This window comes from Crocodylus siamensis, chromosome 8, assembly GCF_052110815.1.
Source record: "Crocodylus siamensis isolate JL-2025a chromosome 8, ASM5211081v1, whole genome shotgun sequence".
Lineage (NCBI taxonomy): Eukaryota > Metazoa > Chordata > Crocodylia > Crocodylidae > Crocodylus > Crocodylus siamensis.
Window position 1 is genome coordinate 53,182,772 of NC_143402.1, and position 26,095 is coordinate 53,208,866.

The following is a 26,095-nucleotide window of genomic DNA, read 5'->3' on the forward strand; positions in this document are numbered from 1 at the left end:
TAGGACGGACCCGTAGCCTTGCACAGACCCCAATCCAGGGGACTGCCAGATTAACTCCCAGCCCCTGCTGGGCCCTGCATCCTGGGGTTTCTCTCCCTCCCCTGGGCCTGGGGACATGCGGAGAGTGTTTCCTCCGGGAGCTGGAGGCTGAACCAGGGGAGACGCACGACACTAGGCCAGCAGGCTCTTCCCTCCTAGCCCACCTCTTTCTGCCTGGAATCCCTTCCGTGTCTCGCAGCCACTTCTCCCTGCCTGACCCTCGGATCCCACTGTGACACGTTGACACACGTGCATGACACCGGGGGCTGGAGGACCAGGAGTGCGGCGGCTGCAAGACCCGATGGGACATAATAGTTCGGTATCTTAGTGCAGTGACGTCACTCAGTAACTAAATCAGACCGCTGATTGACGGCGTCACTGACGAAACACATCGCTGTTACTGGAGAGGCCCATTGTCTTTCTCCATCAACAGGTGGTGTGGTTCTGATGACGTTATAAAAGAACGCTGATGACTACCTCTCGGATGCTGCGACGTTTCATCATTAAGTCACTGGAGCGCCTCAACCGGAGCGCCTCGCGAGCCGGGGGGCCTGCGTTGTCCCAGCCAATCAATTACGGTCTGTGGAGGCCATGGGAAAGCTCTACCAATCACCTGCGAGCGGCTGCTGACTTCACCAATCAAGTAGCAGTGAAGCCAGGACTAGTATACGGAGCTACCTATCTGCTGCCGTTCCAGCGTAGACCCTCTTTCCGTCCAGGGGAGGAGCTCTCGGTATACTTCACCAATCGCAGGGGACCTGAGGTGGCGCTGTGGCCTCTTCCACCCAATCGCAAACCGACGGGGGTTGGACCCCCTCCCATCGCAGCCCAGCTCAGGAGTTCCACCAATGACAACAGAACGTAGGCAGAATTTCACAAGGAGCCCCCAACACCCTCTACCCGCCGGGAGGAGGCGGTCACTTCAGTCCCCTCGACCAATCACAGGAGGCAGGAAGCGAGGCCTGGCGCGGACGAACCAATCCGCGTGGAAGGGTGGGCCTCCTCCCGAGCGGCGGCGCGACGGGCCAGTGGCCTGCCGGTGCGGCGAGACCCGCGGACCAATGGGAGCACGAGGTCGGGGGGCGTGGTCGCACCTGCTGCTGCCTTCAGGACTCGGCCGCTGGCGCCGCCATCTTGCGAGTCGGGCAGGCGGGCGGCGGGGGCACGGGGAGTGCGTCCAGCCCGGCAGGCGCCGCCCGCAGCGCCGCGTGGGACAGGTTAGTGCCGAGACGGGGCGCTGAAGGGGAAGGGCGGGGCTTCACAGGAGGGGGCGGGGCTTGGGGCAGCAGTGGGGCACTGGGAGCGAGGGGGTGGGGCCTGAGGGAGGGGCCCCTTCCGGAGAACAGAGCCATTCGCGCTCCTTCCCCACAATCCCAGAGAGCACAGGTGTCACCTCTGCTGCCGTCAGAGTTGGGGGAGAACCTGTCGTGAGCCCTTTCCTCTCCTTATCTGTCCCCAGGTCCCGTGGCAGCAGCTTTGGGGGCGTCTAGGTGCGTGGCAACGTCCCCCCTTCTCCCCCCCGACCCGGGGCCTGGCGAGCTTGGAGGCGCTGCCCCTGTTTTGGAGGACATGGAGTATGAGAGAAGGTAACCGGCCCCATAGAGCCATGTGGACTGTTCCCCATGCCCTCAGCCCAGGGACTTGCCCTGGGGGTCTGGCTTGGCAGGTTCAAGCTCTGCAGGGGAGGGGAGGCTTCCCAGGAGTGTCCTGGAGGGACTGCGGTGGGTACTAAGCTGTGCGTGGTGGCAGGGCCAGTGCTGGGCTAGAGGGAGGGGAGGAGCCACCAGACTGGGGTGTGGGAATGGTTCTGAAAGCCCCTTGATCCCTCCCCCCACTGTCCCATTTCCCCAGAGGTGGGCGTGGTGACCGCACAGGGCGCTACGGCACGGCAGAGCGGCCCCAGGACGAAGGTGGCAGCGAGGGGCGCAGCCAGCGGGATCACGATTATCGGGACATGGACTACCGCTCCTATCCCCGAGATTTTGGGGGACCTGAGCCCCCTATGGACTATGATGACTCTTCTGGGGAGCACAGCGCAGAGGTGGGTGCTCAGGTACCCACCAGCACACCAAGTGGAGGCCTTACCTGCCTTGTGTATTCCCCCCCGCCCCTGTCCCCTTCCTGGCCTTACTTCTGAGGATAGAGCGGGAAGGGCAAAATATGGCCTGCAGGCTGGATCTGGTCCTCCAGGCCATTCTATCTGGCCCATGGGGCCCCTCTAAAACTTAGAAAACTATTATCTGCAAGTGGTTGCCTGTATAAAAACTGCGGAGACGCTAGCGGCAGGAGGATCTGGCAGCAACAGCAAGGCCCATTCCCAGCCCCACTTCACTCCCAGTCCCCAACCCAGAGCTCCTGCCTAGTAGCAACTTCTGGTCTGTGACCCTTACCTCAGCCTCCTTCTGAGAGTAGAAACTCGGATAAGAACAGGTTCAGGTTGAAGAGAATCGTCTGTGATTGCCACGTGGGACTCTGGCTCCATGCCTTCATGTGCGGCTCCTGGCTAGAGTGTCAGGAACATCACATGGAAGCATGGAGTGGGCCCAATCTCATGACACAGGACTTTCTGTGGCTCCTGGCACTGTAATGTGGAACTGGGTTGGGCTGGCACAGTGCCACGCTCTGTTGTCTTGGCTATGCAGCCAAGACCTTCATAATGCCAGAGCAAGCCCAGCTTGGCCTGTTCTGGCTCAACCGAGCCCGGCAGCACATGGTTCCCAGCTGCATAGCCAGGACTGCAAGATGCAGCAGGAGTCATTCGGGGCCGAGCTGGGCTGGCTCCATGGCATACTGTGTGGTCCTGGCCTTGCAGCCAGGAACCCCAGGGGCTGGGCTGGCTTTGACAGGATGCACATCAGGCGCCAGTCTGGCTGGTGCCCACTGTTCCCAGCTGCAAGGCTGGAACTGTACGGTGCGGCGTGGAGCTGGCCCGGCCCCAGCAGTTCCCAGCTGGCTCCTGCTATGTCTTGTGGTGCCAGCCAGTAGCTGGGAACTGCACATTGCAGGTGGGATGAGCCAGGCTGGCTCCATGCTGTGCTGTGTGAGACCCAGGCTTGCCGCCAGGAACCATGCAGCAGAACACAGAGCCAGTTCAGCCTGTCCTGTGCCCCCCCCAACAGTATGTGGTTGTGGCTGCAAGGCCGGGACCTGAATGGTGCAGCATGGAGCCAGCCTGGCCTGGCTTGTCCCAGCTCTGGCACGCTGTGCCTGGCTGCAAGGCCGGGACCCATGCGGTGAGGTATGGAGGGACCAGACTGTCTCCCTGCTCTACTACAAGGTCCCTGGCCTTGCAGACAGAACTGCATTGGACTGTGCTAGCCACATTCTGTGCCATGTGGGTCACAACCTTGTAGCCAGAATGGGATGGGGGTATGGTGGGAGGTAGAGAGCCAGCCCCACCCAACACACACCCACAACTTCCAACAGCCCCCACACACTCCCCACCCCATATCCACACCTACATTATCCTACACACCCACCCTTACCCACACACCCCACTCACCATACACCCCTGCACACCCTCACCAACTCCCCAACCACACAACCCTCTACATACATCCCCTTACATGCCACACACACAATATGCATGAGTAATAGTGTATTTTGAGCTATTATGCAATCGTCTCTAGATACGCTATGCAAACGCACACAAATCAAGACAAAACTATACTTTCATGGGACGGGGCTATATGCGTGGTCATCAATAGCTCAGCAAAACTTGTTAAGTGGCCTTCTAGCTGAAATAATTGCCCACCCTGATAGAGGCTTATCTGCTGCTTCTTGCTGCCGCTGGCCTCACCTCCAGTATAGGCTCCTCCTGCCTACCCTGCCCTTTGGGACAGAGGCCTCTTCCCCCTTGTCCAGTTTGGGGCAGAAGCTCCTCCTTGTGGTTGAGATCCCACCCTCTGCCTTGTTACAGGAATGTAAGCCTGCCTTGTTCTGAGGAGGGATTAAAAGCCCTGATCTCACTGAATCTCTGTTGACCCCTCCCCCTGAATATCTCCTTTTAGGACTCCTATGAGGCATCATCAGGCTCAGAGCCACTGCGGAAGCGGGACAGCCCAAGTGAGGCGCTGGGCTTTCCTGGAGACGGCGACTACCGGGATCAGGACTACCGGCCTGAGCCTGAGGAGGACGAACAGAAGGCCAGCAGCATTATTATGCTGCGCATGCTGCCCCAGGCCGCCACAGAGAATGATGTATGCCGCCTTTTAAATCCAGGCCCTGCCTCTTCTTTCAGCCCCACCTCCTCTGGGGTAGAGGGCCCATCTTCTGCCCTATTGCTGGAGGCCAGCAGCATACTCATGTTTTACCACAGAGAATGATGCACTGTCTCTTTAAATGCAGGCTTCACCCCTTCTGTCTCCCCCTCCCACCCTGACCTGGGTTGGAGGGCGCATCCAATGCTAGCTTCAGGAGAACAGTGACGTGCTCATAGTGTGTCATTGAGAAAGATGGGTACTGCCCCTTTAAAATGAAGCCTTGACCCAGAAGGTCAACAGCTGCCCTGGGCTTATTCTTCTTGCTGCCCTAGGCTGTCATGGGGAAAAAATGGATGCTGTCCCTTTAAATATTGGGAACCTGCTCCCTGCTGTCCTGATGCTGCTGAGACCCGGCTGCCCTAGAGAGTTGGCCTCACTTCTTTCTGATTGGTTGCTCTATCCTTTAGGGCTCGTCTTTGGGGATTTCTTGATTGGGAACTTGGACCCCTGAGTTATCTGGGAGGGGAGTGGGGGCTGTGGGGGGAGGTGTTGCTGGTAGCCTGGACAACCTGGGTTCTTTGGGAGGGGAGCAGAAGGCAAGCAGGAGACCACGGGGCCTGGTAGCCTGGATGCCTGGGTTCCCTCCAGCTGCGTGCCATATTTTTTCCCTCCCTGCCCCCAGATCCGGGCCCAGCTGCAGTCGCATGGGATCCAGCCTCGCGAGGTCCGGCTGATGCGCAACAAAACTTCAGGTGAGCTCCTGGTGCCCCTGCCCACTGCATTCTGGCCCCCCCCTTCCTGCCCCCAAAAGCTAGAGGAGGGGTGCAAAAGCTGTCCTGGTGGGTCCGTGTGAGGCCTGTCTCTGTCTCTCTTCGTCTGTCTTGGATTCTTTCTGCCTCCTTGCACACACATTTCTGCTCCCTCCACCATAGAGGGGGCTTTCTACCCCACTGTGGGGGGTCCTTATTGCCCTGCCAGGGGCGCAAGGCCGGAACTGCCCAGGTAAGTCTAGCTCATCTCCAGTCCTCCTTCATGTGAGGGGCTAATTCCTGGGGTTGGGGGGGAGGCATCTGCTTTTCTCACCCCACCTCTCATGAGGGGGTGTGACTTTGCACAAGGGCTACATTAGCCTTGTACCCCGCTTCCCTCCCCCTGGCTCTCTTCCATGTGGGCAGGGGACCACTGGCTTTCACAGGTTCCCAGGGGTTGGGGTGGGTGCCATGCAAGGCCCAATGCATTCTGGGAGTTGGAAGGGGGGCAGAGTCATAGCATCTCTTTAGCAATTTGCCATAGCACCCCAGGGGATTTAGGAACCCAGGAGTGCCTTGTGGGCATTAGCTACTGAGACTCTACTTCCATATGCAAATACAGTCCGGACACCTGTTTTCTTTCCCCAGGAGTCTGGGAGAGCACAGGACTGGGGTCTGGACAGTTGGGTTCTTTTTCTGTTCCCATAATTGAATGGGGGCTTGCTGACTCAGAGATGGGGGCAGACCCTGGACACCTCTCTCTATTTCCATGAGGGTTAAAGTGGGGGTCAGATGACTCAGAGCCCAGATGCCTGGGTTTTCTTCCCACTCCCTGTTGGCTAGGAACAGGGATCAGGGGGCTATGGGCCTAGACACCCAGACACTATTTTAGCTTCAGAAAGGCAGTTGGGGTCCTGACAGCTTACAGCCAGGGTGGGGTGGAGGTGGCACAGCGGGGAGTGTGGAATCTTGGGTTCTACTTCAGCATCAGGGCAGCCACAGGGTCCTGATAGCTTAGAGTAGGGGTTGTGGGACTCAGAACCTGAATGCCTGGGTTCTCTTTCAACCCCCAGAAGCCAACAGGGGTCTGTTGACTCGGGGGTCAGGGGAATTGGGAGTCTGAACACATGGATTCTGTTTTAGCTTTAGTGTATTGGGGGCCTGATAGCTTAGAGTAGGGTTGGTGGGGCTGGGAACCTGGAGCCCTGGGTTCTTTCTGTATTCCCAGGAGGCTTAGAGCTGGGTCTGGGAGCCTGGATGCCTGGATTCCATTTCCACTTGCAGAAGGCTGTGGGGCCCTGCTGGTTATTAGTTAGGTGCCTGGATACCTGGGTCTTTCCCATTATTTCCACGTTCAAATCAGGGATCAGGAGGATGGGAGCCCAGGTGACTGGGTTCTCTTTTCACCCCCAGAATCCAGCAGGGATCTGTTGACTCAGAAGTGGTTGGGTGGCTGGAGGCCCAGATGCCTGGATCCTCCCTTCACATTCAGAGCAAGGGTCAATGGATCTGAATGCCTGGGTTTTATTGTAGCTTCAAAAGGACACTGAGGGCCCAGTAGTTCAGAGCAGGGGCCCCAGACACCTGGGTTCTGTCCCCTCTTAGAAAGTAATGGGGGGCCTGCTGGCTCTGAGCAGGAATTGGGGGGTTGGGGGCCTAGACATCTGGGTCCTTGCTGCCCTCCCCCATGCCCAGCGGTGGCGCGGTGGGGCCGGGCCGTGACTAACGCCTGCGTCTGTCGCTGCTGTCTCCAGGTCAGAGCCGCGGCTTCGCCTTCGTCGAGTTTAATCACTTGCAGGACGCTACCCGATGGATGGAAGCCAATCAGGTTGCTTTGCTGCCCTCGCACCCCCCCACGTATTGCCCCCTCCCCCACCCCAGGACGCCTGGGTTCCGCCGCAGGGGCAGAGCGAGCCCGGACGCCGGGGAGGGGGGCTAGGTTCGGTTCCGGCACTTGGAGGAGGAAGCGGGGAGCCTGGACACTTGGGTTCTTCACCTAAGAGTGAGGGTGGTAGGGGAGCCCTGATGCCTGGGTTCTTTGTCTAAGAGTGGTAGGGAAGCCTGGATGCCTGAATTTTATTAATTAAGAGCCTGACTCCTGGCTTCTTTACTTGGTTCCAGACTTTCAAGAGTAGGAGAGTGGCAAGGAGCCTGGACACTTGGGTTCTTTGTCTAAGAGTCAGGGTGGCAGGGAAGCCTGGATACCAGGCTTCATTATTTAAGAGCTGGATGCCTGGGTTCTTTGCTTGGTCCTAGGCTTTTTGAGAGGAGACTGTTAAGGAGCCCAGATGCTTGGACTCTTTGTGTAAGAGCCAGAGAGTAGGAGAGGGAGCCAGGATGCTTGGGTTCTGTTCTTGGCTCCAGGAGGCCGAGTGCTTTAGAATGAAGGTGCTAGGAGCCCAGATGCTTGCGTTCTTTTTGGAGCTCAAGGGCAAGAAGGGGGCAGTGCTCAGAGCATGGGATACTGGGAGCCTGGACTCCTGGGTTCTCTCTGTGGTTCTGTCAAGGGACTGGTACGTAACATGAAGAGGCAGGAATGGGGCAGGAGGACCAAGGTCTTGCACGCTTGGGTTCTCTTTCTAGCCCAGGGAGGGGTGGCGGTCAGAGCAGATGGGGTCAAGTGCTAACTCAGGCAGTTAACACCTGAGGATTGGGCACCCAGATTCCTGGGTTCCCTAAATATCTGAAAGCATAGAAACAGGATTTGTGGGAACCACGCACCCTGCCTCCCCCAGGTACCTGGGTTTGCTGTGCCCAGCAGCTTGGAGATGGGAGCCCTGATGCCTGGGTTCTCTCCACATCTAGAAGCATAGAGGCAGGATCTATAGGACCACACTCACCCAGGTGCTTGGGTTCTCTGTGCCCAGTGAATCAGAGGTGGGTGCCTAGATGCCTTGGTCCCCTCTGTGCCCAGGGGCTTGGAGGCAGGAGCCCAGACACCCGGGTTCTCTCCATGTCCGGGACTTAGAGGCAGAATTTGCAGGACCCCCCTCCTTTCCTTCCCGCCTTGGACACCTGGGTTCTCTGTCCCCGGCGGCTTGGAGGTAGGAGCCAGGACGCCTGGGTCCTCTGCAACCCCACCTCCTCCGTTCCCCCACCCCCTGTGAACTTTTTCCCAGCAGTGCCCCCTTCCCCCACAAGTGGACTCATCAGCACTCAGAGGCATGTTGGAGGGAGGGGGAGACCTCTCTCTGGCGCCCCCCTCCCCCCACAGGGGGGCCCGGCCCCGGTGGGCCGGGGGGGGGGGTGGCTTTTAGCAGGGCTGGGGGGGGCGATCGGGGGCAGCCCAGCGGCTGCCTTCTCTGTCTCTCTCTGTCTCTCTCCCTTTTTCTCTCTCTCCCTCCGTCGCTGCCGCCTGGGGGTCCGGCCTGGCCCCCCCCCGCCCCCCCATCCTCCCCTCCCGCTCTCCGCTCAGCAGAAGGGTCCCTGCCTCTCTCTCTCCAAGCTGCGGCCGTGACGGGTGCCCCCCCCGGCCCCCTAGCCTGACACCCCTCTCCCTCCTGCAGCGTACCCTCACCATCCTGGGCCACAAGGTTTCCATGCACTACAGTGACCCGAAGCCCAAGATAAATGAGGACTGGCTTTGCAGCAAGGTGCGGGGACCTGGGGGGTGGGGGCAAGGGGAGGCAGGCGGGATTCTGGGTGCAGGAGATAGGGGCTGAGTGGGGGCTATGGTGACTGGGGGCGGGGGGGCGGTTTGCTCTGAGGGCAGGGGGAAGTGAAAGGAGTAGGGAAAAGTGTTTAGGAGAGGCTGGAGGGAGGAGGTGGGTTGTGAGAGCAGAGGAGGTTGGGGGGCCAGAAGCCTGGGGGCTGGCCTAGGACTTTGGTGGAGGAGAAGGGGCATGGAGCTGGCTCAGGGATGGTGGGGGATCATCATGAGGTGGGGGGGAATGGGGTCTCACAACTTTCCCCTTCCATGTCCCTCCTCACAGTGTGGCGTCCAGAACTTCAAGCGTCGGGAAAAGTGCTTCAAATGCGGTGTGCCCAAGGCTGGTGCGTGGGGGCTTGGGGGTTCTGCAGGGGCTGTGGGTTTCCAGGAATCTGGGGGGAGGCTGTAGCGGGGCTTGGGCTGGCTGGGCCCTCAGGAATCCTATAGAAGGCTAGGGAGCTGGGCTGGCCCTTGTGGATTCATGGGGGCTGGCAGGTTCCCAGGAAGGGGGCTGGGGTGGGGGAACAGACCCTTAGGGCAGGGTCCTGGGCTGACTATTCCTGTGGATGGGGTTCCAGGGGAGCTGGGGGTGCCAGGGCTTGGATATGCCTTAGGGGGTTGAAGTGGTAGGGAAGGCCTAGGGGCTAATGTCATGTTCTCCCTCTCCCTTCCAGAGGCGGAACAGAAGCTGCCCCCTGGGGGCCGGCTGGAAACACTGGGGCTGGGGGCACTGGGGGGCCGGGAGCTTAGCCAGGGGGGGCTCCTGCCCTTGCCCCAGCCCTACCCAGCTGTGCTGGCCCAGCCCCTGGCACCACCCGAGCCCAGCGCTGACAATGCCAATGACAGTGAGTGCCTGTAGAGGAGTATGGGCTGGGGCTGGGGCTGGGGCCAAGGAGGGGAAGGGGGCTGGGTAGTTATGAACTGATCCCTGCTTCCCCTCAACAGCTATCATCCTGTCCCCGCAACCTATACCAAAGTCTGGGGGTGGGGTCTGGAAGATCTCAAGGGGCCAAGTTGGGGTCTTTTGGAGCTGGAGCATCTTGGTTGGGGTTGGGCATGCACTATAGGGACAGTGCATGCTTGGGAGATGGCAGGGACCTGAGGGGGGAGTCAGGCACGGGTCTGTGGGAGCTGGGGGCATCTCAAGGGACTGCAGGTAGGGATCTGTTGAGGTTGAGGGGAATCTTGGGGGCATGGGGTAGGGGGTCTTGGAGCTGGGGGAATCTGGGGGGCGTGGATGTCATCTGGGGTGCTCAGGCAGGGGGCTGGTGGGGAATCTGAGTAGGGCTCTAGGGATCTGTGAGGCCCATGCTTTGCCCTCCCCACCCCCCTTCTATTAGCAGCCATCATCCTGTGCAGCCTGTCCCCCAGTGCACACCAGAGTCCATCCAGGGTCTTGTGGCTGGCTGTCGGGATCTTGTGGGGCCAGGCAGGATCTAGGAGTCAGGTTGGGGGTGGTCTCAGTGGAAAGGTGGGGTTTTGGGGTCCCCAGGCAGGGGCTGTGGGGGATTTTGGAAAGCCTGGGGGGGCTTCTATGGGCCCTGTGCACTGATACCCCCTCCCCCCCGAACCATCATCCTGGCATTGCAATCCATGCTGGAGCTGTGGGGGGCCACGGGGGGGGATCTCAGGGGGCTCTGGGACCTATGCAGTGACTGCCCCACACCCTATGCCGGCAGCCATCATCCTGCGTAACCTGGCACCGCAGTCCACGCTGGAGTCCATCCTGGCGGCGTTGGCACCCTATGCAGTGCTAGCTGCTTCCAATGTGCGTGTTATCAAGGACAAGCAGACGCAGCTCAATCGTGGCTTCGCCTTTGTGCAGCTTGCCACCATTGTGGTCAGTGCCCCCCCCCCCCCACAGCCCCAAGGTTCTCTGTAGGGGTAAGAGCTGGGGGTGGGGTGGGGTGGGTCCAGGTGCTGGGGTTCTCTAGGGTCAGGGGAACCAAGACATTGAGGGTTCTTTGTAGGTCAAGGGTGGGGAGAGCCCAGATGCCAGGGTTTTCCAGGGTCAGAGGTGCCCGGACTTCAGGGTTCTTTGTAGGGCAGGGGGTACCAGGATGCTGGGATTCTCTGCAGGTTGAAGCCAGGGGTGCTCAGACACCAGGATTCTCCAGGGTCAGGGGTGCCCAGATCCTGAGGTTCACTGTAGGGAAAGAGGTGGGGGTTTGCCTTGGGGCAGGGCCCAGGCACTGAAGTTCTGCAGGGTCAGGGGGCCCCCAGATGCCAGGATTTTCTGCAGGGCAGGGCAGGGGGGCCCAGGCACTGGGATTTTCCAGCATCTAGGGGTGCCCAGATGCAGGGTTCTCTGTAGGGCAAGGTGGGGCCCAGATGTCAGGTTTTTCAGGGGTATGGTTGTGGCCCAGACCCCTGGCTTCTGGGCCCCTCATTGGGATGACAGGGAGAGCCCAGATGCTGGCTTCTGGGCTTTCCTTGAGGTTTGGAAGAGGCCTGAGGGATATTGGGTTAGAACAGGGGACTCTGGGATGCCTGGGTTTTCTGGGAGGGTAGGGGGGTTGGGAGCCTGGACACCTGGGTCCCATAGCCCCTGCCACCGTCACTGGATGGTGCCCACAGGAGGCTGCCCAGCTGCTGCAGATCCTGCAGGCCCTGCACCCCCCCCTGCACATTGACGGCAAGACCATCAACGTGGAGTTTGCGAAGGGTTCTAAGCGGTGAGTCTGGACACCTGGATTCTCTGGGAGGGGTGTGGGCCTGGGGGTGAGAGCAGGTGGGGCTGGGAGCCTGGATGCCTGGGTTCTTGTCCTATTTGTGTGGGATTAGCTGGGAGACCTCTATTAAATCTCTTCCTTTCCCCTTCAGTGACATGGGTTCATCAGATGGGAACCGCATCAGCGCTGCCTCGGTGGCGAGCACAGCCATTGCTGCTGCCCAATGGGCCATCTCCCAGGTAGGTCCCGCCTGTTGCCAGACATTGTGGGTAACCTGCAGGCCCGTTAGAGTAAGGGAGGAGAGGCTTTCATGGTGTTGGGTTGGGGCCTATGTCAGAAAGGCAGGTAGGAGAGGGCGGGGCTTGTGCCTGAGGCTGCAAGTGGTGGAGCCTGTTGGGGCAAAGGGAAGTGCCTGTGTGTGGGTGGGCTGGCGGGGTTGGAGTTTTTGCTTTCCCAGTGTCTTCTGCACCTCCTGTGTATCATGATGTGGGGTTTGTCTGACCCCTGTAGGAGTAACAGGCGGGAGGGGCATGGGCCTGAAGGTGGTGAGGTGGGTGGGCCTGTCTAAGCAGGGGCTGGCTATGATGGGCAAAGTGAGTGGGGCCTGTGTATGGTGGGCAGCACCTGGCCTTCTTAAGCATGTGGTAGGTGATTTGGCCACAGTGGGTATGGGGTTTGGCCACAGTGCATGGTGCCCATGGTGGACAGGGCTTGGTCCTTTTGGACATAAAGTGGGCAGAGCCTGGCTCTGGTGGTTACAAGGTGAGTGGGGCCTCTGTGGCATGTGGGACTTGTGTGTGATGGGTATGAGGTGCGGGGGAGGCCTGTTCTCCCTGACTTCTCCTTTGCTGCCTCACAGGCATCACAGGGTGGGGAAGGGGCGTGGGCTGCTGCTGAGGAGCCGGCTGTGGACTACGGTTACTACCAACAGGATGAGGCCTACACAGCACCCGGGGCTGAGGCTGCGCTCTACCCCCACACCTACCTGAAAGGTGCCCCCACCCCACCGGCACCTGGTCCTCCCCATGCCCCCACCCCCAAGGGTGAGGCCACACCTGCAGGTAAGTGCCTCCCCAGAACAGGGGGGAACCCAGGCATCTGGGACCCAACCTACCACCCCTCAGCCCTGCTGCTTTCCCACAGCCAGAGGGAACCCAGGTGTTTAGGCCCCAGCTCCCTGCTCCGCCCAAGAGTAGAGGTGCACTGATGCATCGGTCCAATTATTGGATTGGCACCGATATAAAGAAAATTGACTGTATCGGAAATCAGCTTTTTTTGCCTAACGTGGTTGATAAATACCCCATGTATGCGTGCAGCCAAGGAGCATAGCCTGGTAAGTCTGTTGTTGTGGAAGGCAAGGGAAGAGGGAAGGAGCGTGGGGGGGTGTGCAAATTGAGATCCTCATGGTGCAGGAAGGTGTAGGGCTGGGGTAGGCACTGCCAAGCTGGAGCAGGGTGGGACATGGGACTGAGCTGCAGCTTGTCTGGGGGAGGTGCAGGGGCTGGGGCAACTCCTGCTGCTGCATGCACCCCAGGAGGGCATGGGGGGCATTTGCCCCTGGATCTGCATGGGGATGGGGTGGGCTACTGCTGTGGGCTTGGGCCAGGGCTGTGTCGAGCTCTTCTTGGGGTGGGGGTGGAGGGGCTACAGTGAATTTTGGTGTGGCTGCAGCCCGTTGTTGTGTTGTTCCCCCCCCCCATAACACTTGTTCCAGCACTGCTGCCACTGTCTGACCCAAGCATAGCCCTGCCCAGTCCCCAACAGGAAGAGCCCAGCAGCAGCCTACCCTTGCCCTGCATGCAGATCTGGGGACACATGTCCCCCATGCCCTCCCAGGGCACGCACAGTGGCAGGAGCCACACCCCGTTCCCTGTGCTCCCCAGACAAGCCACAGCTGCATCCTGTGCCCCATCCTGGCTGGGCAGCCCCAGCCTCACTCCCACTCCCTATCTTACCACAGGGGGCCTCAATCTGCAAACCCACATGCCCCTCCCCCTCCTCCACAGCAGACTTATCAGCTGGATGCTGCTTTTGAAGCTGTTGAAATGTGTATTGGAAATTGAATTGGTATCAGCCAAATGTCTTGTTAAAAACTGGCTATTGGTATCAGCCCAAAAAATCTTTATCAGTGTACCCTTACCCAAGGAGTATTGGAACCCAGGGGTCTGGGCTCTCATCCCCCTCTGCTCTACTCTGCTCTTCTTTAAGACTACCTAGATCCCAGTTTTCTTCCACTACAGGAGAGAACCCAGATGTCCAGGGTCGCAGCCCTTACTGTAGGAACCCAGGCAACTAGGACTTCTCTTCCCTTTTTCTTTCCTCCTTAAACCAATCATCCAGGCTCTCAGCTGCAGCCTGTTAGCTTTCTCTTCTTTCCTTCAAAAGTGGGTGGAACCCAGGTGTTTGAACTCCCTCCTACTCCTAGCCTCCTCACCCCCCCCCTTCCAGCTCCCAAACAGGTGGAGAATGCAGGCATCTGGGTTTCTAGCTCTAACTCCTTCCCCCCAGTTGTCCATTCCTAATCTCCCCAAGTGTGGCTGGAACCCAGGTGATTGGGTACCCATCTATAGGCCCCCTTCCCTTCCACCCCCAAAGAAGTGGAGAACCCAGACCTCCAGCTCTAGCTTCCCAGCCCCCACTTTTCTCCAAGACGGGATGGAACCCAGGTGCCTGGGATCTCCGCTCTACCCCCTGGTCCCCAACCCCCAACTTCCATGGCTAGAGCCCAGGCACCCAGGTCCTACCCACAGTGCCTTGTGCCCACAGGGGCAGAAACATCGCTGGAGCCAGGAGTGCCTGGTGTAGAGCCTCTGCCTGCTCTGCAGACTTATACCCGGCCTGGCCAACCCCCAGCCCTGCCTGGCTTGTATCCGCAGCCCCCTGAGGCCCCTGGTGCTACCGGTGCTACCACCCAGGTACCCCTATGTATGCCATTGTAGGGAGGAGGGGGGTGTGGGATGGTCTTGCTCTGGGGCTGAGGGACTGGGGGGTGTCAGCCATGGGGTTGAGTGTCTGTGCCATAGGGCTGGGGGGGGTTGTGCTCCCTTCCTGCTCAGGGCTGGGGCAGGTGTCTGCCATGGGGTTGAGATCTGAGAGGGTCTTTACCATAGGTTGGAGGGTGTGTGGCTGGGGGGGAATCTCGGCCATGGGATTGCAGGTCCATGAGGGGATATGGGGGTGTGGTATGCAGGGGTCCTTGCCATGGGGCTGGGGGTTTGGGGGGATGCTTAGGGTTTAGAAATATCGCTGACCTGAAGCTGGGGTCAGCGAGGGCCCTGCCATGGATCTGGTGGATTAGCAGGGGTTCCTGCCATAACGTTGAGGTTGGAGGGTCCTTGTCATGGGGCTGGGGGGGCAGGGGCTGAGATCTGTGTGGGGCAGGGGTATTTTTCTCTCCTCCACCCTAACTGTGCATCTCCTTTTCCCCCACCCCACCCCAGGCCCAGCCCTACACTATCGTCTCCCCGGCAGTCCTGAAGCCTGAGGTTGCAGCCCCTGCCCAGCCAGCCCCCGCCTCCGCCCCCAGCACCCTGCCTAGTGGCCCTGATCCCTACGGCCAGTACCGTGAGTGCAGGGGTGGGGCTGGGGGCAATGGGTTGGGGATCCCAGCTATGCCCAGCTCTGGGATGGAACAGATGGGTTTGGTTGAGTATAACACAGTAGGGAGAGGGCATATATGCAACCAGCTCTGAGATGGAGCAGTGGGGAATGGTTGAGTATAATGCTGTACAGAAAAGGCTGAAACGTAGCTAGTTCTGAGGTGGAATGGCTAAATATGGTATTGGGAAGGGTGTGATATGATCAGCTCTAGCATAGGGGACCAGAATGGCTGAGTATAACACCAGACAGGGAGATACTACCAGCTCTGAGGTGGGGGCAGCTGAGTTATAACATCCCATGAGAAAGCCTTGCTTAGAGCCAAGATCTGGCCAGTACTGGGTAGGGTGGCTGGGAAACACCTGAGTATAATAGCACACAAGGAGACAAAGATGCAGCTAGCTCTTGGGGAGATGGCGACAGCTACATACAACGTCACAGAGGGAGGGTTGAGATGTGGCCAGCTGAGGCCACAATGTAGCCAACTCTGATACAGAACTGCTGAACATCTGGGGTGGGTCAGCTAGGGAACAGCCAAATATAACAACACACAAAGCTGAAATGCAGCTGGCTTTGGGATGGAGGAGATAGAGACAGTTATATATGATACCACAGTGAGGGGTTGAGATGCAGCCAGCTTTGGAGTGGGTCCCTTAGGGCAGGCTAAGTACAACAGCCCAGGTTGGGGGTCAGATGTGGCCAGTTCTGGGGTGGAACCCTTGCGAATGGCTGCATATGGTGCCACAGAGGGAGGGCTCTTATGGCACTAAAATAGAGCCAGCTCTAGGGAAGGACAGCTGAGTACAACAGCTCATAAGAAGATTTTGCCTGGGACTGAGAGGCAGCTAGCTCTGGAGTGGAATGGCTGGGTATAACAGCAGAGCAAGAGCTGAGATGTGTCCTGCTCTGGGGTGGGAATAGCAAAGTATAACACCACCCAGGACTGGCTATTGGTTGGGGGGTCTTTGCCCCTGCTCCCTCATTTCACCCCCTCCCTCTGCTCCCCTCCCCCCAGCTGTCCCTGATGTCTCCACCTACCAGTACGATGAGACCTCAGGCTATTACTACGACCCCCTCACTGGTCTCTACTATGACCCCAACTCTCAGGTGAGGGCAGTGGGACTGGAGGCCCAGATGCCTGGGTTCTCTGGGAGGGGAGTCAGGATTGCTGGGGAACGAGGAGCTGAGAGATGTGGGGGCTGGAACATTAGAGCAGGGTGGCTGGGTGCCCGGATGCCTGGGTTCTCTGTCGGGGGTGAGAGCAAGGGGGTGGGAACCCAGATGCGTGGTTTCTCTCCAGCTCTGGGGGAGGAAAGGGTTGGGATTGGAATGCAGATGCCAGATACCTGGGATCTCTGGGGGGGTCTTAGCAGGTGGGGTGGGGTGCTGGGGCCAGGGCTAGGGTCTTGAAGGTGTTGTCCCTCCCAGGCTGATCCTCATCCCCTCCCCTCCCCCAGTACTACTACAACCCTGGCACGCAGCAGTACCTGTACTGGGATGGGGAGCGCCGTACTTATGTACCTGCCTCTGAGCCTGGCACTGATGCCCACAAGGATGGGGCAGGTGCAGGGGGCACCAAAGAGGGCAAAGAGAAGAAAGAGAAGCACAAAACGAAGACAGCCCAGCAGGTGGGTGAGATGCAGCCAGCTCTGGGGTGGGGCAGTTTGGGAGCAGCTGAGTATATAATGTGGCATGAAGAAGACCAGGATGTGGTCAGCTCTGTGTGGCATGGCTGGAGAATGACTATAACAGTGCATTGCATGGGGAACTGGAGATGCAGCCAATTCTGGGGTGAAACAGTTGAGGACTAGCTGCGTTAGAGTACTGTATGGGCAGAGCTGAGATGTGGCCAGCTCTAGGGTAGAATGGTTAGGGGTGGCTGGGTATAGCACTATGGAATTTAGCTAGTTCTGGAGTGGGGCGGTTGGCAATGGCTGAGTGTAATGCTGCATGGGGAACTTGAGATCCAGCCAGTTCTGGAGTGATAAAGCTGGGGAACAGTTGAGTATAACAGTAATTGAGAAGGGCTGGGATGCAGCCAGCTCTGGGGTGGACAGCTGGGGAATGGCTATGTATAACACCACCCTGAAGAACTGTGATGTGGCTGGCTCTGGGACACAGTTGCTGGGAACACTAAAGTATAACACTACCCAGGGAGTGGTGAAATGCAGGCAGCTCTGGGGTGGGGCAGCTAGGGAATGGTTGAGTATAACATAGCATGGAGAAGGCTAAGATGCAGCCCACTCTGGGGTGTGGGGAATGGCTGAATATAATATTACATGAAGAAAACAAGATACAGCCAGTTCTGGGGTGGAACATCAGGGAAATGGCTAAGGAAAATGCTGCACAGGGAAAGCTGCTATGTGTCCAGCTTGGGTGGGGTGGCTGGGGAACAGCTGAGTAGAACGTATGAAGAGGACGAGATGTAGCCAGCTCTGGGGTGCAACAGACGGGAAGCGGCTGAGTAGAATGTTGTGTGGGGAAGGCAGTAATGCACCCCGCTCTGGGGCAGACCCAGCTGAGTACAACTCCCCACCCCCCCCAATATGGGTGCAGATTGCCAAGGACATGGAGCGCTGGGCACGCAGCCTCAATAAGCAGAAGGAGAACTTCAAAAACAGCTTCCAGCCCGTCAGTGCCCTGCGTGAGGACGAGCGGCGAGAGTCAGCCACTGCCGACGCCGGCTACGCCATCCTCGAGAAGAAGGTGCCCTCCGACCCCTGTGGGACCCTGCCAGAACCCCCCGCCAAGAACCCCTAGACTCCCTGGGACCTGCCAAACTCCCCTGAGACCCCCAGCAATCCTCACCCAAATCCCTGGGACCTCTCCTAGGCCTCTAAACCCATCCCAAGATCCTCTGGGCCCCCTAACCCTCACCCCCCTCATGCCTGGAACCCCTGGATACCTTCAGGTTCTCACAACCCACTCTGGGATCCCTCCCAACCCCCCTGGGACCCCCCCAGGAACTCCAACCACCTATGGAACACCCCCCCCCCCCCGGAACTCCTGGACCTTCCAACCACTCTTAGACCACCCCCCACCCCCTCAGGTCCTACCCAGTTCTCATCCCCTTGCCCCGCCCACCTTATCCCACCTACTTCAGGCCCAGCCAACCCTTAAACCTACAGCCCCAGGACCCCCTCCTATCCCCATACCCCCCCAAGACCCTCCCAGGGCCCCACCCAGTCCCAGGACCCCCACTTCTCAGTCCCCCTGGACATCCCAGGAAACCTGCTAGCCCCACTGCCCCCCCACCAGATACCAGCTTGCTCCATTCTGCTCCTCTTATTCCCCCATTCTGTCTCTCCAGTTCTCACTGCCTATCCACCCCAGGACCACCCCTCAGCCATGCCTCTCCCCCCTCCTCTGACCCCCACTGCCTACCCTGGACTCCAGTTTGTCCCATGCTGTCCCCCAGCCTCTACTATGCCCCCTCCAGTTCCCCTTACTCAGTCCTGGACCCAGCTAGTTCCAGGACCTCTCCCCAGCCCACTACCCTGAACTCAGCCACTCTGTGTCTTCCCCCCTCCCCAATCAGGCTCAGCTGGCTCCATGCCCCCTCCAGTCTGGACGCCTGGATTCCCTTGTCACATCTTCCTTTATTTTTTCTCTAGTGGGGGGTGCTGTGGGGCTGAGCTGGGACCTCAGACAGGCTTTTGGGATCCCTCCTGTCCCACTCAACCAGTCCTGTTGCCCCTGCCCCAACTGACACTCCCCTCATATGTCTGCCCCAGGGGGCACTGGCTGAAAGGCAGCACACGGCTATGGACCTGCCCAAGCTGTCTGCTGAGGACAGGCTGGTAAGAGCTCCTGGATGCCTGGAGGGTGTTGGGACTGGGGGGTCCAAGCACCTGGGTTCTGGGAGTCCAGACACCTTTGTTCTCTGAGAGGAGAGTGAGGCCTGGGGGGTGAAAGCAGTGGGGCTGGGAGCCCGGACACCTAGGTTACCTGGGAGGGGAGTGTGCTCCTGGTGGCTTGCGGGAGGGTGCCTGCTCCTGGACTCTTGGGTCTCTCCTGCAGAGCCCACCCCGGGGGCTGGTTGCAGCGTACAGCGGGGAGAGCGACAGTGAGGAGGAGCCAGAGCGGGCAGTGGAACGCGAGGAGAAGCTGACAGACTGGCATAAGCTGGCCTGTCTGCTCTGCCGCCGCCAGTTCCCCAGCAAGGAGGCACTCATCCGGCACCAGCAGCTCTCAGGCCTGCACAAGGTGGGCATTCCATTCAGCTGGGATCCCACCACCCCAACCCCAGAGCCAGCTGCATCTTGGCCCTGGGCAAGACCTCCTCATGGAGTGTTATACTCAGCTGTGCCCCATCCTGCCTTCCAAACTGGCTGCATCTCTGTCCTCTCTGTGATGTTGTATACAGTCACGCCCATTTCCTCTTCCACAAAGCTGGCTGCATTTTGGCCCCAGGAAAGGCCTCCTTGTTGGCTGTTATACGTAGCTGTTTCCCACCAGAATCAGTTGCATCTTGGTCCTCTTTGGGAAGCATTAGACTCAGCTGGTTCCAAGCTGTCCCATCCCAGAGCTGGCTACATTTCAGCCCTAGGCAAGACCTCTTTACTTGCTGTTATACTTGACTGCTCTTCCCAGAGCTGGCCGCATCTCAACCCTCCCCAGGTAGTACTTGGCTCGACCATTCCTATCTGCTCCACCCCAGAGCTGGTTGCATCTCCCCTTTCTCCTGTGCCATTGTAATTGCTGTCCTACCCCAGAACCAGCTGCATCTTTGGCTTGGGCAAGACCTCCTTATAATCATAGTCAGCCTCTCTTATTGTCGTGCCCTGGAAGTGGCTTCATCTCTGTGCCAAAAGAGCCATCCTCCTGTCGTGTTGTATGCTCCACTCCAGAGCTGACTGCATCTTGGCCCTTTCTCTGTGGTGCTGTATACAGCCATCACCATGTATTCCACTGCAGAGCTTGCTGCATTGTGGCTTTCATGTGCCATTATACTTGGCCTTTCCCTAGCTGCCCCACTCCAGAACTGGCTACATCTTGGTCCCAGGCAAGACCTCCTTATGGGCTGTTATACTCAGCTGTTATGCCCTTAGTACATGGAGGCCAGAAGAGCCTTCACTATGTGGAGTTATATAAGTGCAGCCTTTCCCATCTGGTCCACTTCTGAGATGGTTGCATCTCCCCTCCCCCTGGGCTGATTATACTCAGTTGTTTCCTAGCTGCCTTGTCCTGGAGTTGGCTGCATCTTGGCCCTCCCTGGATGGTGTTAAACTTGGGCGTTTTCCAGTGGTTTCACGCCAGAGCTGGGCACATCTTGGCCTTCCCTCTGTGGCAGTATATACAGCCATCCCCAGCCCTTCCACCCCAGATTGGCTGCATTTTGGCCTCCCCATCTTCCATTATACTTGGCCATTCCCCAGGTGGCCTGCACCAGAGCTGGCCTTATCTTTGCTCTGGGCAAGACTTCCTCATGGGTTGTTATATTCAGCTATTTTTCCTCCCACCCACAAGAACTGGCTGCATCTTGGCTGTCCTTTCGCGGTGTGGCCATTTGCATCAGCTGTGTCCCAGAGCTGGCTGCATGTCCCCCTCAGCTATTATATTCAGCCATTTTCCAGCTGTCCCAACCTGGAGCTGGTTACACCCCTGCCCCCTTGCCATTATATTCAGCTACTCCTCCCCTGAGCTGGCTACATCTTTGCCTTCCCTGGGGTCTCACTCTGTCCCTTCTCTCTCACAGCAAAATTTGGAGATCCATCGCCGGGCCCATCTGTCTGAGTCAGAGCTGGAAGCATTGGAGAAGACAGACATGGAGGTGGGTGAGGGCATAGGGCACTTGGGGCTGCAGGCAGGGCCAGGAGCTGGGACTTAGCCCCTGCCCCTTCTCCCTCTACAGCAGATGAAGTATCGCGATCGGGCAGCTGAGCGGAGGGAGAAGTATGGTGTCCCTGAGCCCCCGGAGCCCAAGAAGAGGAAGTATGGGGGCATTGCCCCGGCCACTGTGTGAGTGTCCCCTACCACTAGCTCCCATAATGTTCCATGTGGCTAGCCCAGCTGTCCTGTCCCAGAGCTGAGCACATCTTGGTCTTCCTGTGCTCTAGTATACAAGGCTGTTCTCCAGCTGTTCCAGTGCAGAGCTGGCTGCATCTTAGCTTTCCCGGTGCAGCATTATACTTGACTGTTCCCCAGCTGCCCTGACCAAGGGTTAGCTGTATCTTAGCCTTCCCTGTACCCTGCTCTACTCTGCTGCCCACCCAGAATTAGATGCATCTCATCTTTCCATGTATGATATACTCAGCTGTTCCTTAGCTGCCCCTCCCTAGTTCTGGTTGCATATGATCCTTTTCTGTACAGTTATATAATCAGTTGTTCCACAGCTACCCTGCTCCAGAACTGGCTGCACCTGGCCTTCCTTGTGTAGGTCTACACATGCTATTAATTTGAAGTAGGCTTACTAGAGGTGCTCCCGCTTGGGAGCAGATTTGCTCTCATTGGGAGTAGCCTGGTACAGGGGTGCTTCTGCCCTGCTCTGCCCCCTTGCAGCAGCCAGGGGGAGCTCCAGGCTCCCCCGGGTGCTATCCCATGGGCTGTCAGGGAGCACGGGTGGGTCCCTATGCACAGAGGGCCAGGAGAGCTCTGCCAAATGCAGCAGCAGCTGTGGTTCCTGGCTCTGTATGCATTGGGAGGGATCCTGATGTGTACTGGGGCTCAGACCTCACCCACCCCATGCAGCCTGGGGCTGGCTGGGAACTGTGCTGTTCTCAGGCAGGTCCAAGCTAGCTCCAGGCTGCATGAGGAGTTTCCTGCCCAGCCTGGAGCTGGGTGGGAACTGTCCTGCTTCTGGGCTGGGCAGGGAACTCCTTGTGTAGCCTGCAGCTGGTTGGGACCTGCCCCAGAAGCAAGACAATTCTTGGACAGCTTCAGGTTGGGCGGGGAAGAACAGAGCTCCCAAGTTAGTCCCTGGGAGCTGAGCAGCAGTAGGACAAGGTGTGGTGGGCAGCAGAGAGCTACTTGATCTTGGTGCTACTCAGCTCCCAGCTCCCATGGGGAGCTAGGAGCTGAGTAGTGCCAGGACCTGGGGAGTTCCCCATCTCTTGTTGTCACATAGTGTGGGGCTGACCAGGAACAAATTTGTTCCCAGCCAGCATCTACACATATGCTTTTGCACAGTATCTACTACACAGTTATTTTACTACTTTTATTTATGGGTAGTAACTAACTGCACAGTAGACTAATTTATTGTGCAGTAAATGTGAGCATATGTAGGTGGTGATGCTTTACTGTGCAGTAGATTAGTCAACTGCACAGTAAAGCCTCTCACATAGATGCTCCCCCTGTGTCTAGTTATACTTGGTGGTTGCCCAGCTCTTCCATCCTGGAGCTGGCTGTCTCTAAGCCTTCATCTGTACACCAGTATACTCAGCTGTTCTCACAGATACATCACCCCAGAGCTAGCTGCATCTAATCCTTCCCTGGACAGTGTTATACTCATCTGTTCCCTAGGTGCCATGCCCCAGAGCTGGCTACATCTTGGCTTTTCCTGTACCCTGTTATACTTGCATATTGCCCAGCTGCTCCACCTAGAGCTGACTATACTCAGCCATTCCCAGCTGCTCCATTTCAGAGCTGGCCACATCTGATCCTTCCCTGGATATACTCAGCTGTTCCCTAGGTGCCCCACCCCAGAACTGGCTGCAGCTTTGCCTTCCCTTTGCCCTGTTATACACAGCCACTTCACCCCAGAGCTGGCTGTATCCAATCTTTCCCTGTACAACATTATATTCAGCTGTTACCCAGTTGCGTTACCCCAGAGCTGGCCACATCTTGGGGGTGAAAGAAGCCTCCTTTTTAACACTTTCATCCCTACAGGGATTTTGAGCAGCCAACACGGGATGGCCTGGGTAGTGACAACATTGGCAGCCGCATGCTGCAGGCCATGGGCTGGCGTGAGGGCAGTGGCCTGGGCCGCAAGAAACAGGGCATCATTGCCCCCATTGAGGTGTGCTGGTGCTCCCCTGTGAGCTGGGAAGGTTGGGCTGCTGCATGGGGTCTGGGGATCTGCTCCAAGTGGGTGGGATTGGTACTGGAGGAAATACTGATACTGGGCAGGTAGGAGGTACCTCAGAGTGGGACCCAGGCATTTGGGGAAAATGGGAATGGTTGTGGGGGGCATCAGGGTGGGTTGTGTGGGATCTTGGAGAGGTGGAGCAGGGTCTGGGCCAGCAAGGGGCATTTCCCAGGGCTTTGCAGGCTGGGGGCAGGGAATATATCAAGGAAGTTGGGAGATCAGGGCAGTCCAGGCAGTTTGTGGAAGGGGGAAGGTCTAGGCAGGTGGGGGTAGGTCAGATGGGTGGGATTGGTGCTGGGGGGGGGGTGTACTGCACAGGTGCAGGTGGGAGGTGTCTCAGAGGAACTGAGGCATTCAGGGTGCCAGAGGCAGATGGGAATGGTTAGAAGGGGGGTGGGGGAGCTGGGCATGCCCAAGAGGGGGTAGGACCCAGGAGTCTGAAGAGGAGGTCGGGGGGGGGCACTCCAGGTAGTGGGATTGGTGCTGTGGGGAGTGGGGTTCTGGACTAGAGGGAGATGTCTCAGAGGAACCCAGGCATTCAGGACTACAGAGGCAGATGAGAATATTTTGGGGGGTGGGGAGGGGGAGTTGGGTAGTTTGAAGTGGGGGAGGCACCCAGGAATCCAGGAGGGAGGTCCAGGTGGGGTGGGGAGGGATGTTGAAATGGCTGGGATTGGTACTGAGGGGAAGGGGGCCACTGGGTAGGTGGGGAGGTGTCTCAGGGGACCCCAGGCATCCAAGACAACAGAGGCAGATGGAAGGCAGTGCAGATGGAGCGGGGCTATCAAGACAGGTGGAAAAGGGTTTCCAGCAGGGGGAGTAGGTTGAGATAGGTCCAAGTGGGGGAAGGAACCAGGAGTCTGGGTTTTTTGGGGGGTTCCAGGTGGCTGTGAGGGACTCAGGAGTCTGGGCAGGGCTGTGTGGGTTGTCCTGGGCAATTGGGGGATATCCTGGGCCCCACCCTTACATCTCTTCCCTCCTCCCCACCTTAGGCACAGACACGGGTACGGGGCTCAGGCCTGGGCGCCCGCGGCAGTTCATACGGGGCAACGGCAGCCGAGTCATACCGCGAGTCCTTGCACAAGGCCATGCTGACCCGCTTCCATGAGGCCGAGTGACACCATCTCCCCCTTTCCCTGCTCCCTACAATGTTCTTTTTATAATTAAACAGGAAAAATGAGCTGCATGGTTGGCTGTGAGAGGTGCTGCTCCCCTCACCCCAGAGCTGGAGAGAACCTGCCTGTCCAAGATTTCTGCCCCGCTCCTTTAAGGCTGGGGTTCCCTTTAAAAGCCTCCTCTTAGGATGCCTTTAAGAGTAAAAGGGATACTGGCCTGGTCCCTTACTGCCCTTTTAAGTTAAGTTAAATGGTGGTAGTAGTTACTTTTGTTTTTGCCAGACTCTTTTTTCAGAAGGCATTCCCCTCACCCTTCCCTTAAGGCTTAAAAGGATAGCTGCCTTATCCCCCATGGTTGCCATGGAGACCCACACCCTGCCCCTCCCCAGGCTTGTGGGGAACAGCCCAAGCTTCCCCTAGGACACAAAACCCTTGTGGGGGGGTGGAGTGGATGTGGGGGGTGCAGTATTGGAGTGAGGGGACACAGGGCTGGGGGGCAATCATTTGGGGGGGGGGCTGCAAGGGACATTCCCTCCAAACTGATCACCCCCTTCAACACCCATGCAGACCACCTTGCCCCCTAGTACAGCCCCTCCATGCATACACAGACACTCTCCCTTACCACACAACAGCACGTACACACCATACACGCAAATCCCCGCTTGTGCGTGTGGCAGGGAGGCTGTCTGACACAACTGTGTGCACACACCTTTCCCCCCCCCCCATACACACACACAGGGATTCCCCACTTACAGATGCTAAGATCTCCCCAACACATCTAGACCTTCCCTTCCCTGGAAAAAGATCTTGCCTGCCCCTGCCCCCCCCCACACATCCATGGACCCTCCCCCTCTTTGACACACAAATCTACAGACACCCAGACCCCACCACAACTCAACCCCTCCCTGCCTCAGAGATGCCTCCAACCCCCCTTGCACATAATCCTCAGGACACAAATCACTACACACCTGGACAGACCCTACACTAACACTAACCCCACCACTTGCAGGGAGGCCCCACTAGATCCATAGATGCTTTGAGATGTAGCTCAACTGCCTGCCCTCCTCCCAACACAGGGTCCCCTGCAGCTGGCTCCAGTGTGGAAACCAGATATCTTTGTGGGGGTGGGGGTAAGTCTTTGTTCATGGGCAGAGAGCTGTGGGCCCTGAGCAGGTGCAGAACCCAGGAATCTGGGCAGCAGGGGGAGTGGGGGTGCCCTGGCCTCCTCCCAGTGCTACTGGGGTTGGAAGCCAGGTGTGTGTGGGGATCAGCCTCCCCCCATGGGGAGGGGTGGCAGAGCCCCAGTTCTGACCCCTGACCCCCTGCCCCACCCACATATAGGTGAAGCCTGAGAAGGGAGGGGGCCACGCAGATAGACCAAGAGCTTTTGGCTTCCCGTTTATTACAGCAAGCAATGAAAAAATACAACAGCCATTAAAACGGGGCGGGGCAGGGGGGAGTCTAGGCTCCCAGCCCTCAACCACCACCCGTTCCAGAGAACCCAGGAGTCTGGACTCCCAGCTCTTCCCAAGCTGGGAGAGAACGCAGGCATCCTGTAGTAGTTACCGAGGCTCTAAACTCCTCAAACTGAGCTCTTAAAGGGGACACGTCCTTTCTATTAGACCAGTGGTCTCCAAACTTTTTTGATTGCACTCCCCTATCAGTAAAACATTTTTGAGCACGCACCCCCAATATATGTATATTTATATAAATATACATCTAAATAGAAGTTCTAGTATTTTCTTCCTGCACCCCAATGGATTGTCTTGCACACCAGACTTTGGAGACCACTGCTATAGACTAGTGCACTCTGCCCAGGTCTTCCAAAGACAATGACCGGGTTGGGGGCAAGCTTTTCAAGAGAGGACCCCCCTCACTTCCTTCAGGCCCTTCGGGGGGCAAGGGGTGGGGAGTCATTTCAAACCGGGTCTCAAAAGGGCCAGGACCCCAAGAATTGGTGGGTGGGTCAGGAAACCGGCCTCTTGAAGGGTCAGTCACTTGGGTGTGGAGGGTGTAAAATGAACCTTAGACAGCGAGGTTCAACGA

At 58.1% G+C, this 26,095-nt stretch overlaps 1 protein-coding gene across 3 annotated transcripts; it reads left to right on the forward strand.

Annotated features, from left to right (window-relative positions):
* Positions 1–580: 580 nt before the first annotated feature.
* On the forward strand, positions 581–24,114 carry RBM10 (RNA binding motif protein 10). Of its 3 annotated transcripts, none has more exons than XM_090059179.1 (24): positions 581–1,256; positions 1,499–1,625; positions 1,891–2,080; positions 4,050–4,238; positions 4,924–4,993; positions 6,745–6,818; positions 8,497–8,583; positions 8,923–8,983; positions 9,314–9,484; positions 10,319–10,479; positions 11,217–11,314; positions 11,463–11,550; positions 12,171–12,372; positions 14,078–14,226; positions 14,752–14,875; positions 15,924–16,015; positions 16,366–16,536; positions 17,465–17,614; positions 18,643–18,708; positions 18,929–19,114; positions 20,607–20,681; positions 20,766–20,869; positions 22,736–22,865; positions 23,927–24,114. In XM_090059179.1, exons 2-24 carry the CDS (start codon positions 1,609–1,611, stop codon positions 24,050–24,052), a joined length of 2,781 nt encoding a protein of 926 aa, XP_089915305.1. In that variant the 5' UTR covers positions 581–1,256; positions 1,499–1,608; the 3' UTR covers positions 24,053–24,114. The 3 variants fall into 3 exon arrangements, with proteins under 3 accessions (XP_089915305.1, XP_089915304.1, XP_089915306.1); XM_090059178.1 differs by having other exon boundaries at positions 582–1,256; positions 20,763–20,869; XM_090059180.1 differs by having other exon boundaries at positions 582–1,256; positions 12,243–12,372; positions 20,763–20,869.
* The last annotated feature ends 1,981 nt before the right edge of the window (positions 24,115–26,095 follow it).

What these genes read in the sequence shown, in the direction of transcription:
- RBM10 (XM_090059178.1), top strand. An exon ending in CTGGGGAGCACAGCGCAGAG is followed by an intron (nt 2,081 to 4,049) that starts GTGGGTGCTCAG and finishes ATCTCCTTTTAG; the next exon opens with GACTCCTATGAGGCATCATC. An exon ending in AAACGAAGACAGCCCAGCAG is followed by an intron (nt 16,537 to 17,464) that starts GTGGGTGAGATG and finishes ATATGGGTGCAG; the next exon opens with ATTGCCAAGGACATGGAGCG.